This window comes from Misgurnus anguillicaudatus, chromosome 4 (assembly GCF_027580225.2).
Source record: "Misgurnus anguillicaudatus chromosome 4, ASM2758022v2, whole genome shotgun sequence".
Taxonomy (NCBI): Eukaryota; Metazoa; Chordata; class Actinopteri; order Cypriniformes; family Cobitidae; genus Misgurnus; species Misgurnus anguillicaudatus.
In genome coordinates this window covers 25,429,503-25,443,892 of record NC_073340.2, presented here as the reverse complement: position 1 = coordinate 25,443,892, position 14,390 = coordinate 25,429,503, and the positions used below count along the sequence as shown (strand labels likewise).

At 38.8% G+C, this 14,390-nt stretch overlaps 1 protein-coding gene across 4 annotated transcripts in view; it reads left to right on the top strand.

The window, feature by feature from the left end:
• The window catches only part of vti1a (vesicle transport through interaction with t-SNAREs 1A), a 164,111-nt gene extending 149,929 nt beyond the window's left edge, over positions 1-14,182 (top strand). For all 4 annotated transcript variants that reach the window (XM_055176519.2, XM_055176520.2, XM_055176517.2 and 1 more), the window contains one exon: positions 13,282-14,182. Coding sequence is in view for 2 of the 4 variants with exons in the window: in XM_055176517.2 (XP_055032492.1) it covers positions 13,282-13,375 (94 nt within the window). In the remaining 2 variants the exon portion in view is untranslated. The remainder of the gene's footprint in view (positions 1-13,281) is intronic.
• Positions 14,183-14,390: the final 208 nt, after the last annotated feature.

Here is a 14,390-nt window from a genome sequence, read left to right as displayed (position 1 = left end):
CGGCGCAAACCATCCCTGATGCTATTTTGCAGTTTCAAAAAACAATTGCGCCACTGACCCAAAAAAACTAGTCTAAAGTCAGTGGCGCGTTGCGCGTGGTTCATTATGCTATTTTAAGGGCGCATGCTTGACCATAATATATAGCGTGCACAACGCGCACACACTTTGCTTATCTAATCTACACAGATGCAACAGTTATTTTTGCAAATCATAAATTGTTACAATAAAAAATATTAACACATGAGATAAGGGAAATCATTGTGGTGAGCATTGTGGTGATAGTTTTTATTTATTGTGTGGCTGCGTTAAAAAATTATCATGCAAATAACGATTAAAATATTTTCATAAGTTTGTTGTGTGGCTGTATTACGTTTATTTTATGTAAATAATAATCAAAATGTTTTCATAAGAAACCTTAATGTATATGAACTTGATTTGTAAGTGTACAAAGGGGTTGGAACTTCCTTGCGTTTCTTGGGTCCGATTTCAAAGCCCCCAAACCCTTTCAGCGGTGAGGGTGGACGCAGCGATCTCCTCTGCTGGTGTCAGGTCATGTGTAAGGGCAGATCCAGCTCCCGTTACACGGCGTGCCTGATTTATGCTGGCAAGCTTGGGATTCCCCCGTCTCCTGACATCATTGTAACGCTTGGCGCAACGATGGGGATGCCAGCTGATGAGACAATTGTGGCTATTTCCTCTCACTCCTGTTGAACCGACGCTGATTTGGCGGGTTTCTCCTATCCCCATACAAAACAACTTCTCTGTCTTTGACTGCTCTTACAAGAACGTGGGTCTCCTCAGCTGTGAACCGCTCCTAGCGTGCGCCTGGTAAATCCGTCATAATGATAGCAACCCGCCATGGAACTTGCGCCCTTGCGTTTAAAGGGAATGTTGGATAGCGTTCTGATTGGTTTATTTGAGTTACGCCCAAACCACACCTATGAATAATGAACCTACTTCAGACCAACCCCTTATTGATTTGCGCCTGGCGCAAGAGTTATTTCTCCTGCCGGGAAAATAGCAACAGCGCCCAAGATCCGCCCACAAAGTCACTTGCGCTTTGCGTTTCGCACTTGCGTTTCAGATCGTTAAAATAGGACCCTTAATGTGTTTTCTGACAATTTTTTAAAATAAAATGTATAATTATAATAATATGCACTCTATCCGCTTGCTAAGACATGACGTTATGCTGTGTTTAGACCAGCCATGGTAGAGACGTCAAGCGTGAGTGATTTCAATGTTAAGTCAATGTGAAGACGCGCGTCTGGAGGTCTCTTTAGCATGGTGCGGTATGTGCGCGAATGGCATGAATTGAGCGTTGCCGTGGGAACGCGCTAGTTGAAAATTTTGAACTTCTGCTGAAAAACTCGCCGCGTTAACCAATCAGGAGCTTGCTCTAGTATTGACGTGACTACAGAAAGCGAGCAGAGATGCAGAACCCCCACACATGACGCAAATTTTTGCGTGAATGTCTCAATGACTAGAATTTTATGCGCGGCTTTCATGCGCGAATGAAGCGAGTAAACTCAAAATGTTCAAGCGGCAAACTAGACGCGGTAGACGCGAATTTGACGCCTCAAACGCGGATGGTGTGAACCCACAGTAAGGAATACCATTTCCAGCTCCAAGCCACCACATTTAAACGATTTTATAAGCACTATTTATTCATAGCACACATTTAAGCGAAAATTTTGTAAACTCAGTCTCAGGCTCCCAGAATAAAAGACAGCAATATATGAAGAGTTTCGTTGCAAAACGATATAACTCCATTTTGTTTTAATTGTTCAGAAATCGCGTTTTTTGGTTGTGCATTCCAATTAATATCAGTTCAACCGCAGTTGGTTTGTTTTGATTTAAACCTTCATAACTTAAAAAATACAGCTAAGTAGCACCATAAAACAAAATAATAGCATGATAACATAATAATAAACATGTTTTGACAAAAATATAAAAAAATTGATTTATCTCGTTTTGCAATGAAACTCTTCATATTAATAATTCATAAAAAATCCACGTTCATAAATCCATGTCTTGTCATCTCGGATTTTGTTATGGAGATAAAAATTAGGATTGTGTGTTTTTGGTAGTTTTTCATTATGATATGAGTGTATTATAGCCATGATTTTTGTTATTTCTCTATCTGTGAGCGGTTAGACCCGGAATCGGCGCATGACGTCAGAATTAGCAACCGGATATTCTATAAAACACTAAACTTTTAGTCATAATGAAAAATCTTCCTACTTCTTTTTTTCTTCATCTCCTCTTCTGTTTTTTTCTTTCCATGTCTCCCTCTTTCCTTTCTTTCCTCCTGTAGGGGTCTAAAATCCCAGTCTAGAATTCTAGTCAGATTGTTAGCCGGGCAATAAAAAATACATGAGTGTGTGGCGTAGAAGTGTTCGTGGTGTGTGTGTAGCTCATAAAGCCGGTTTCCCGACACACACAGGCTGCTCCAAATGTGCAAGAGCTCATTTGTCTTTTACAGTTAACGCGCTACGAGCTGAACAGGGCCGTGTGATTTGCCCGTCTCAGCCTGTGTGTATGCGTACAATATTCATGGCCACGTGTTGCTGCTCTCTCGTCTGCAATTCCCTTTATAACCTTTTACACTCGTCTTAGTTTGTTGATCCGTGTTAAGAAGCGGAGTTATCCCAGAGTGGGTTTGCGCAGGCGGCGTGTCATTCGGATGACAGACAGAAAGAGTGAAATCATTATGAGCTATAACAGGATTCAGTCAGACTGCTAGAAACATTGAGGATCTGTGCTATCTAAAGTTCACTTGATATGCTACAGGGATCTGAATGACTGTTTGTGACGGGACAGTCACTTCTCAGAGATTGGAATAGCTCCAGATGATAAGTGTTACTGTAGCAAGCTCCGCCACCCCATAATCACACTAATAAAACCCTATTTAACTGCTCCATTATACACATCAGCCCTGTTAAAGCACAGCCAGGCCGTGTACGTGTGTGTATGTATGTGTGTGTGTGTTTCTAAATACTCTGGAAGGAAAAGTACTGTTTCTCTTTTGGGAATTACACAGTGCTGGGGACTTTTTAAGTCAATTACATGCAATTAAAGGCAATTTTTTTACCCCTGGCATTCTTGTGTGTGTTTAATTTAGCCATAAAAGTCTTGCAAAGTCTTTACTGCTCATGCTGAGCCAGCGTACTGTACAATTTATGCATTATGCATTTTATCAAAGTGACTTACGTTGCATTTAAGCTATAGATTTTTCAGTACTGTAGCAGTTGTTCTCATGTTTTGTGTGTTTGTATGATGTCATGCACCACAAAAAGATTTGCGGACTTTCGGTCAGTAAGGTTTTGTGTAAAGTTTATGTTTACTACCAATCAACAGTTTGGACACACCTACTTATTTATAATTATAACTTTATTTAAAGCTCACATAACACACACCGTTTCTGCATTTCTGATGTTAATCTGGAGTACCTATAGAGTAGTATGACATCCTTTATATCTCCTATAAGAGTCTTTAGTTTAATCAGATTCATAAAAGAAAGATAAGCTGTACCGATTCCTTCCGCTAACGTACAAAAAAATGAAGAAGGAGGAGTTACTACCGCGGGAGGAGCAAGTACGAGTCATGAAACACTATACAACACTGTTTAACTTATGAGTCACTACATGTTCGTGTCATTTATATAATATGCACGCGCATATTTCCAACATAAGACAGAAGTCTTACTTATCACATGCAACTCATGACCCGGTTGGGACTTTTCAATGAAATCCAGCACATCAAACACACACGCAAAACTCCGCTGCTACCCCGGATAATAAACTATATCCATTGTTTTCATGAGGCTGGCTCTCTTCTCCTTACATCCAAAAACACACTTCTTCTTTCGTGCCATTGTTGAGTTTTGAAATTAAACAAAGCTGTCGCATGATGTGATGTTTGTAAGTTCTAGCTTCTCCCGCTGATTGACGGGTGGGCGGGATTTTCTGGGGGAAGTGCCCATAAAAATAAGTGATAAGTATAGAAACCCCTGAAACGTCAGCTGGACCCGTAATCGAAAAAAACTTTCCAAAACATATACGAACCCTTGCGAAGTGCATTCGGCACAGAAATACTCTGTAACACGCCCAACTGCTTTTTTGACACTTTGCCTACGTTTAGGATGAGGAAACAACTCTATAACTGTGTTAATAAGTCAGAATGCATGAAATACCATTGAACCCCCCTTTTAATAACACAGACTGAAGTATGAAAGTTATGTAGTCACCAAAAAACAAGAAACTTGTTTACATGCATTTACATGCAGATCAATAAACAGGCTATGCAGAATATGGTGTTTAGACAGGATTTGGGGATTTGTCAGGTTTCTTGCAGGCAGTGACACCATCTCATATTTCACCTAGTTATTCAAAAAGCGGTAAATCTGTTAAAAGCTATCATCTTGTATCTTATTTTATATCTTTAGAACCTGTAAAAGTTTTTTAATGTAGCAGTTTCTTCGTCAACTGAGTAAGTCGAAAGCAGACTTTAATACGCTACTTTATGTTTCATACATTTATTTTTAGCATGCAGAGACACTACTGCAAAAAAAAACTTGTTACGCAAAATCTGGGTATTGGGCAGAAATCGGTCTGCGCCGACGGATTCTGCTTTAGTCGTTTATAAAAGAATACAGGGTAACACTGTACAATAAGTTTGTATTAGTAAACATTAGTAAATGCATTAACTAACATGGACAAACAATGAACAATATAGTTTTTCAACATATATTAAGTTTTGTTAATGTTAGTTAAGGTCAATACACTAATTCATGTTAGTTCATGTTGCGTTAATTAATGTTAACAGTTACAACGCTTGATTTTATTAATGCATTAATAAATGCCAATATTAACATGACATAAGATTAAAGGGATAGTTCACCCAAAAATAAAAATAATGTCATTAATGACTCATAAGACCTCCGTATATCTTCAGAATACAGTTTAAAATGTTTTAGATTTAGTCCGAGAGCTTGCAGTGACGCGGATGGCGTGTTATCCTCAGACATGTTTGCAAAGTTTTTTTTTCAAACTTGTGTGCATCTCCCTCAGACGGGCACACAAAAAATAACAGCTGGGGCGCACCAGACGTCATCCGTGTCACTGCAGTCACGTGACTTTAGTAAATTTAATAAATGCTGTAGAAGTTTTGGTAATTGTTAGTTTGTGTTATCTAATGCATTAACTAATTGTTAACAAATACAAACTTATTGTTAAGTGTTATCGAAAACCATTTTACTCATTTACATTTTATAAATGATCAGGTTTTTAGACAGATAAGTACACTGTAAAAAGTTGTATCAACTTAAATGTCTAAGTGAAAAATAATTTAAAGTGAAAATTTAAAACTTTTTTAAATTAGAATAATTTTTAAGTTGACCCAGCTTTTCACTTTTTAATGTGTAAGACTGCATGTAAACCAACTTATTAACAAAAAATAAAAATGTGCATCTAATGGCAATTTCTTAATTATTTTATGAGGGGGCAATTTCGCATGAATTTAGTCTGTTTTTGCGTCACTGATACTCAGATTTAGTGGAGGGACTTTATTATTTTTCACTATAATCATACATTTTTGTACGATTCACCTCATACAAATCCATACAACATGGTTACCTTGTAAAATGTTACGATTTTCTGTGAGATCAGGCTGACACTGTTCATTGACAAATCAGCTGTAGACCATGAGCGCATTACCGTCACTGTTAGCTCATAGCTCCATACCAGTTTTCTGCTAATGCTGCTCGCTACATCACTCAAAAAGAAACTACAAAAGAGCACTATTGCCTGTCTTCATTACATCTAAAGCTTTGAGCTATTGACAGGTAAGGTGCTTTAAAGGCCGCTTTGACACATACAGTACAGTAAGGAAGCCGAGAAGCCCTGCTAAAACATTTATCTTTGTTAGTGTGTGATCACACACTTGAACACAGGATCAGTTCCACATCCCTCCCTCCCTCCACACATACATATACACACAGAGAGCATCATGTCCATCAGTCAGACTATTAGTGAACACATTGATCCTCCTGACACTCCTCCCACTTTCACTTGCCCCTTTCTTCTCTCTGTCTCTGTCTCTCTCTCTCTCTCTCCCTCCCTTTCTCTTTCTCTGTCTCTCTCTCAGTGCAGTATAGTACCTGCTTGAAAGATAGGTCTCAGACTGCCATTGATTCTTAGTTTATTGTCTTGCAAAATAAAAGACGTAAAGAAAGAAAAGTAAAAATGGAACCTCAATTGAATGATATTATGAAGGGTAGAAAAAGGGTATTGTGAATTCTCAGTCAGTCTTTGTGGTTTGCTTTTGTGTGCATTAAAAAAGGTGGTTGCTTGGGAGTGTGCCTTTCTGGATTGTGAAATGTGTGTAGTTATATTTACATTGCATATGCATTTGGCAGACGCTTTTATCCAAAACAACTTGCACAACATTCAAGGTATACATTTTATCAGTATTTGTGAATATATACTAACTTGTTTAGTTATGTTGTATGCTTATCTACACTCACCTAAAGGATTATTAGGAACACCATACTAAAACTGTGTTTGACCCCCTTTTGCCTTCAGAACTGCCTTAATTCTACGTGGCATTGATTTAACAAGGTATTGAAAGCATTCTTTAGAAATGTTGGCCCATATTGATAGGATAGCGTCTTGCAGTTGATGGAGATTTGTGGGATGCACATCCAGGGCACGAAGCTTCGGTTCCACAACATCCCAAAGATGCTCTATTGGGTTGAGATCTGGGCCATTTTAGTACAGTGAACTCATTGTCACGTTCAAGAAACCATTTTGAAATTATTCGAGCTTTGTGACATACTGCATTATCCTGCTGAAAGTAACCATCAGAGGATGAGTACATGGTGGTCATAAAGGGATGGACATGGTCAGAAACAATTCTCAGGTAGGCCGTGGCATTTAAACGATGCCCAATTGGCACTAATGGGCCTAAAGTGTACCAAGAAAACATCCCCCACACCATTACACCATTGCATTAATAAGAAATTAAACAGGTGTTCCTAATAATCCTTTAGGTGAGTGTGTAGACAATTTGTATTTATTTATGTGTGTATTTCTGTTGTTGGGAAAGGTTGCTGGGGGATGTTAGTGTGTATTTATTAGTGTACATGTGTGTGTGTGGTTCCTGAGGAGGTGTTGGGGGGTCTTAGAGCGGGATAAGCTTCCCTCACACACCCCTGTGTAGAGGTGTACCACTGCCCTCATTAGTGCCACTAATAAGGGCAACTGAGTGTGGGAGAGGAAAAATCCGGGAAAGAAGAGGAAAAAGGTTTTAAATTTTAATAACGTGGGTACGATTTTGTAAATCTTTCCTGACAGAAAACTCCTCATTATTTTCATCTGTCTATGGTCTCCTCTACCTCCTCCACTGATAAATGGGCTTTTCCTAGCTTGAACTCTTTTTCTTATACACGCTCGCAGTCTTTCGCTCTTTGGCGTTCTTGGGCTTTTGAGGTTAGGTTTATGTTTTTAACCCAATTGACTCAGTTTAATATTGTCTGCTGAGTTATTTTGGCAAGGCCTGCACGTTTCTCGGCCTGTGTGCTTTATAGTGAATAGTTGTAGTGTGCTAAAGAAAGAGAGAGAGAGAGAGAGAGAGAGAGAGAGGAGAAAAGAAAGATCATGTTAAAGAAAGAGGCAGAGATGAGGTTTACCCGGAGCCGTGAGCTGTGACAACATGAACAGGTTTCCTCCAGCGCTGTCATGTGTTTGACAGAGAGGATGGATGTGGGGTGATGGGTCCTGCTCTGGTTTGTCTGGACATGGTTTCGTAAAGGACAAGCGGCAGATACAACCAGTCTTCTGCCTTTTTCTCTTCTTCTTTATATAAAATAGTAGGTGGAAGACCCATACATTAGTCAAAAATGTATCTAATACTCATTTATGACCAATAAAGCACTGGAACAGGTGGCCAGTCTTGGTCCTTTTTATGTTTCCATAGACAAAAACGCAGTTCAATTTTTTCCAAAAACGGCCCCAGGTTCCGCTTATAATTTACAAACTTGTATTTAAGCCAAAAAATGTTAAAACTATGAGTCACACTCTTAAAAAAAGTCCCAAAAATAGTCTCTGACAATCTATTTGGTTCCATAAAGAACATTTAAAGGAAAATATTTTGCTGTGTTCTTGCCTTAACTTAGACAAATTGATTCATGCCTGTCTTTTTTCAATGCGTACACTTAAAGGTGCTCTAAGCGAATGCAAACGTTTTAGACCATACAACATTTTTTGTTACATACAGCAAAGATCTCCTCAATATCTGCTTGCTAGCTGACCGCTGATCAAACTGTAAAAAATGCGATCTCTGTAGACAGTCCAAGCTCCACAAATGGCAATAATAACACAGTGGCCAAACCTAGCACCACGAAACATACCAAAGTGTTCCAGCCAATAAACGACAAGAAGGATTTGGGGGTGGGGATTGGTCGCGTTCATGAAAGCACAGAAGGGAGAGGAAGGGGGAGGAGTTAGCTACGCTCTGTTTGTTTGAAAACAGTTCAAACATCAACAAAAAGTGACGTCGCACAGATTCGCTTAGAGCGTGTTTAATCTTTGTACAGCGTGTCGTGAATGTTTTGGCATTTTGCCTGGCCCCATTCATTCCTTAGGATCCAAACAGGGATTAATTTCTTATTTTTTATCCGCTTACAAAATTGCCACATTTTATTTTGTGCCATAATACTTACTCGTGTAACTACTCATGTAACAGTCTTTAAATAGGGAAAACATGAAAGTGTTTGGTGGCTTCTTGATTCATCCCTGTTTGGATTCTAGGGAATGAATGGGGCTAGGCTAAATGCTAATACATTTAAGTGCACGCATTGATTCAAGATATGGATGTATTAATTCATCTAATTTGAGGTAAGAACATAGAAAAATATTGAAAACGGTGGTGTTTCACAGAACCTATTCTTCTGTAGTGGAAAAGAATATTATGGAAGTGAATGGTGCCCCAGATCTGAATGGTTATTAACATCCTTCAAAGGATGATGAATTAATTCCCCAAACATGTTCCTCAAATTATAACAAGCCTGTGTAAGAAAATATTTATACATTTTTCATTATCTTTTTCAAAAGCCATCTGTGGCAAGGCTGGTGTTGTTGAACCAGGCATTTAAAGTGTTGGAAAGATGGCTGATCTGTGTGTTGGGCCACTCCATCTTTCTCTCTGCCCGGGGCATCTCCTCCCACCTTCAAGGGCCTGTCAGTACAGCCTCACCAAAGGCGGATTAATCTACATTACTACTAACAGCTCGGCCTGACCCCCAAACCACTCACATTCACATCTTCTTTGACTTCTCATACACTTGGAGTCAAAAATCTGCAGAACACCAAAATCAGTTTAGTAATCTAAAACGTATTATTTTATATGAAGTAGGGGAGAGCGGGGCACAACCTAACGCTTTCTGTTTTTGGCTCAATCATTTAAAAAATATTTGAGTTTGATTAATTATATTTTTACACAATCAACACACACATCTCTGCTACAAATGAACATTTGAAGTTTGCTTCTAGTAAATACCATTCTTGGACAATTGCACCAAATGTGACAGCAGTGCAAACGTTACAACTTACCCCATAGGTGGGGTTCATTGTAACAGGCAGGGGGTTAGTTGTAACACTTGCTAAAAAATTAAGTTTGCATGCAAATATTTCAATACTATTTTTTCTATAAACTTGAAGTGGATATTGTTTATATATATCTGTCTATAATAGACAGGTATCCACACTGCATTCATTCATCCAGCCTTTTTTAACAATAGTTCAATTATAAATGAATACAAATGTCTAAATATGTGAGAAAAAGCAGCACAATATGACAAAAAAACTAATTTTTTATATGTGACCCAGTCTGTAATAATCATACTACATTTTCAAAATTAAATTCTGAGATAATGAGCATCAAAGACTGATTTTAGCCATTAATTTCATTATGATTTCAATCTTTGACGTGACCTTATTCAATTAATATTAAAGATATGAACAAAAATCAAATTGACACACAATTTTTTTATAAGACAGGCACATTTATTTTGTTGGCAGCCAGCAATCATTCGTGTGTAGCCTATTTAACACAACGGCAAGAATTACGCTAACATTAGCGTAAGTGCTGAGGGGTTAGTTGTAACACAGCGTTACAATTAACCCCGCTGAGTGAAAATATTTTCAAGCCCACCAAAAAAGTTGCTAAGAGCTGCAGAGATATTTCAAAACGATGCTATGTTTTAGTCAACAAGACATTGATTAATATGACATAGCATTGGATTTGGTATCTTACACACCCAACTTAGAAACCGAAAAAAACACATAATGAAAAAATTACTTACATGCCACCAAAACACTCGTTCATCAATAACTCTCTGGAAAAACATTATACATCTCCAATAATTTGCGGGAGACCGTCTTTTGGCAGCGGGAATAAAATACTGGCAAAACAAAACGCTCAACCTTATGCAACAATGTAAACATTTTTGTTTGTCCGGGTTACAACTAACCCCGCGTTTTTGCCCCGCACACCTCTACATAACTTATGTGTCCATATATCAACTGTTTTATTTGTTTTGATGAACAATGGAACCACAAAACATCTTTGCCAGTTATAAGTCACTCAGCTTATTCCTCTTATTGATGGGTTAACAGGAAGATCCATAAAGGTCGTATGATCTTGACATAGTAATATGATCTCAATAGCGAATTCCTGTCACAGCCCACATCAGCCAAACAATCCCGTAACATACACTCTTTATAAAAACCCAAGAATTCCGATTCGTCCCTCTCCCACGGCTATTTCCTGTCCCTTCGGGCACCAGCACATCTCTAAACATCATGAACAGTCCATCCTCTCTCTTAGAGTTTGTTTATGAGTATGTATGTGTGTGTGTACAGTGTAAATAATGCATGTTACTTAAAGAGACATGTGGGAGATCTGGCCTTGCTAAACATGCTCTGATTAATGTCCTCTGCCAAGCATGCACTCCCAATTATGAATTATGCCGGCCCACCGTCCAATCAGAGCGAGCCTGTCGTCAGCATCGTGGATGAAGTCTTTATGTGATCCTAAAAGCACTTTGATGGTTTATCTTAACAAACAAACATTTACGTCTCGTCCTCGATTGCTGTGGGCTGAATGGTGCATGCATGTGCCGGTTTGTATTGTTTTGCTTTCCATAATAGGTGTGTTTGAGTTGGACGGGGCAGTACAGAGTCCTGCTCGACTGCAGTGGTGATGAATGGACGAGTGCGAGTTATTCATCTCCTGCTTATAGGAGTGGACAGTGGTCTTGCTCTCTTCACATGTCAGCACATGGGATAATTCTGTCATTTGTCAGGAATGACGTAGGGGGCACAAGCCCACCCCGAGAGATCGTCCCGGGGTCTCACCCTTACAAGACCCGCTTTCACCCTCACTGCACTTGTACGCACACACACTTTGGCTTAAGTTAGTTTCTTTCACTTTCTGCACTTTGAATGTATTATGCATCTCTTTTTGTTAGCCGAGAGCAAAATTTTGAGTAGCCAATATATTTAAAGGGATAGTTTACCCAAATCAATCATTTATTGACCCTCATGTTGGTCTTAACCTGAGGTTTTTGATGAACACCTAAACACACAGCTGATTGTAATGTTTGATTTCCTAAGTAGGAAAACAAATATTATAGAAGTATTGTGATAAATAATGAAGAAGATTTTGATAAATGATGGTACGCACACAGTTGACGGTACCCATTGAATTCCATCTTATTTGTTTTTCCTACTATGGAAATCAATGGTTACCATCAGCTGTGTGCTTACCATCATTTATTAAAATATCTTTTGTGTTCATCAGAAAAACAAATTCATACAGGTTTAGAACAACATAAGGATCAGTAATGTATTAATTGTAGCACTTTCAGTTTTGTGTAAGCCAAGCTGCGATTCTCCTTGTGATTTTTTTTGTTGCTTGGTCATAGGAAAAGAGTTTTATGGAGAATTCCAGCAGTAAATATGTGAATTTTATTAGCTGGAAGAACGCCACAAGCCACAATTTCACTTTATAGAGAATAAAGAATCGCTCCAAGCATGTCTACAGACAGATTGTGGCAAAAGAGGCGAAGTTGTTACATGGTACAACATGTTTTGGACACCGGTGTGTGTTTTGAAACAAACGTAGAATGTGTTTTTATTAGGTTCAGTCAAAATTCTTGCGAAAATCTACCTCAAGTCATTTTTTGTCTTCTTTTTGTTGTTTTCTATATAAAATCATCCTAGGTAAAGAACATTTCTTGAAATTATAACCTCAATATCTTTCATATAGACTAAGTGATTTTAAAGGGACACTCCACTTTTTTTTGAAAATATGCTAATTTTCCATCTCCCCTAGAGTTAAACATTTGATTTTTACAGTTTTGGAATCCATTCAGCCAATTTCCGGGTCTGGTGGTACCACTTTTAGCATAATTTAGCATAATCCATTGGATCTGGTTGGACCATTGGCATCACGCTAGAAGTGGCCAAGGAGTTTTGATATTTTTCCTATTTTAAACTTGACTCTTCTGTAGTTACATCATGTACTAAGACCGACAGAAATAAAAAGTCAGATATGGCCCCTTGGTAACTTTTAATAGCAGAGGACTATTTTCGGGCATTGCGTAATATCATTGCGCCTGCTGCAGCCATGTTACGACAGCAAAGTTCTTGATTATTGCGCCAGAATGAGAGTATAGTTCCTAACCATATCGACCTGGAAGATCGCGGCTTTAAATTTTCAGTCGGTCTTAGTACACGATGTAACTACAGAAGAGTCAAGTTTTAAATGGGAAAAATATCAAAACTCTTTGGTTATTTTTGAGCGCGATGCTAATGGTCTAATCAGATTCAATGGATTATGCTAAGCTATGCTAAAAGTGGTACCGCCACACGGACATCGGCTAAATGCATTCCAAAACGGTAAAAATTAAATGTTTAACTCTAGGGGAGCTGGAAAATGAGCCTATTTTTTAAAAACAATGTGGAGTGTCCCTTTAAAGATTGAAATTGGAGTGAGGTCGATGGCTGAAGTCGGACTTTCAGGCGCTCCGAACCTCAGAATTGGATTGATATTTCAGCCTGGTTTTCACAGACAGGGTCACATTTACTAACATTATGTGCATGAGAAACAAGTATATTATTATTTCTATGTCATGTGCAATTTGTAAGCATGTGTTTTTTACTATTGGATCAATTAACATCCTTAATAGGACTTAACACAAAATCTCTTCTTGTTCCTCAGGATCATTCAGAATCGAATCCTGGTCTTCATCCTGGGGGCCATCATCCTCCTCACCATCGTCTTGGCCATCTATTTCAATTTGCGAGGGCACTGATCTCAACCGACTGGCCCCGTGCGAGCGTGTGTGAGTGTGTACGAGAGGGTGTGTAAGATTAATAGTGACAAAAGCGTTGGGCTGGAGTAATTAGGACAAATTGTTCACATGAATCATTCCTGGTGGGTTGTGACAGGAGGCCTCTCCTCTCTGCTCTCTCTCTCTCTCCGAGCGGAGCGGAGCGGCCCTTGTATTTATACAGCGGCTATTACTTTTAAAACCCTTTGTGGGATCTCCACGTGACTCTGACCCGTGCGGACTACAGGACCATGATGGAAGGATGACAAGCACAGATGGATGAAGAACAAGATCAAGAACATCAATTCATGTCATTCTGTTTTAATGTATTGTTTTGATTTGTTGGTAAACCAATGTAGACTAGTAAAATCCCATCTATCAGGTGTGTGTGTATGTGGGCGACGTACCCCGTTGCAGTACGGCTTAACGCACAGTGCAAAATCACACAGCCCAAAGGTCACACTCCCATCTCGGTCCCCCTTCATCCAGGATTAGTAGCTTCTCACGCTGTTCCTCTAAGGTCAGTAAAGACCTCGCATGTGTTTAGTTAAACAAGCACGATCGCTTTGAACAAGGTATCATCCGTGTCCACTTTTACCTTTACTAATCAGATCTGACAGCATGGTAGTGTGTGTAGTCAACTGTACTAATATAAAATGTTTTCTGTATTTATTTGTCTCGTTTCAGATTTGATTATACTGTATTTTTCTGTATCGTTTCTTTCAATTGATCTTAATTTTAGCCGTTGGTGTATGACATTAAAAATATATCATGTCTTTACTGTAACAATGCAAATGGGCTTCATTATTCCTATAGGGGGACCAAATATAGGCAAGCATCAGTATGGAAATATGCGAAATTGAGAGTTTGCTCTAGGCTTTCACCTGCTCTTTGGGTATTAGTGTAGACTTTGGTGAAGATGACTGTGTACTAATAATGTAGTTATTTCTCATGTTACTATGTGCAAATTTATGTGTGTTTTTCATATCTGTGCATC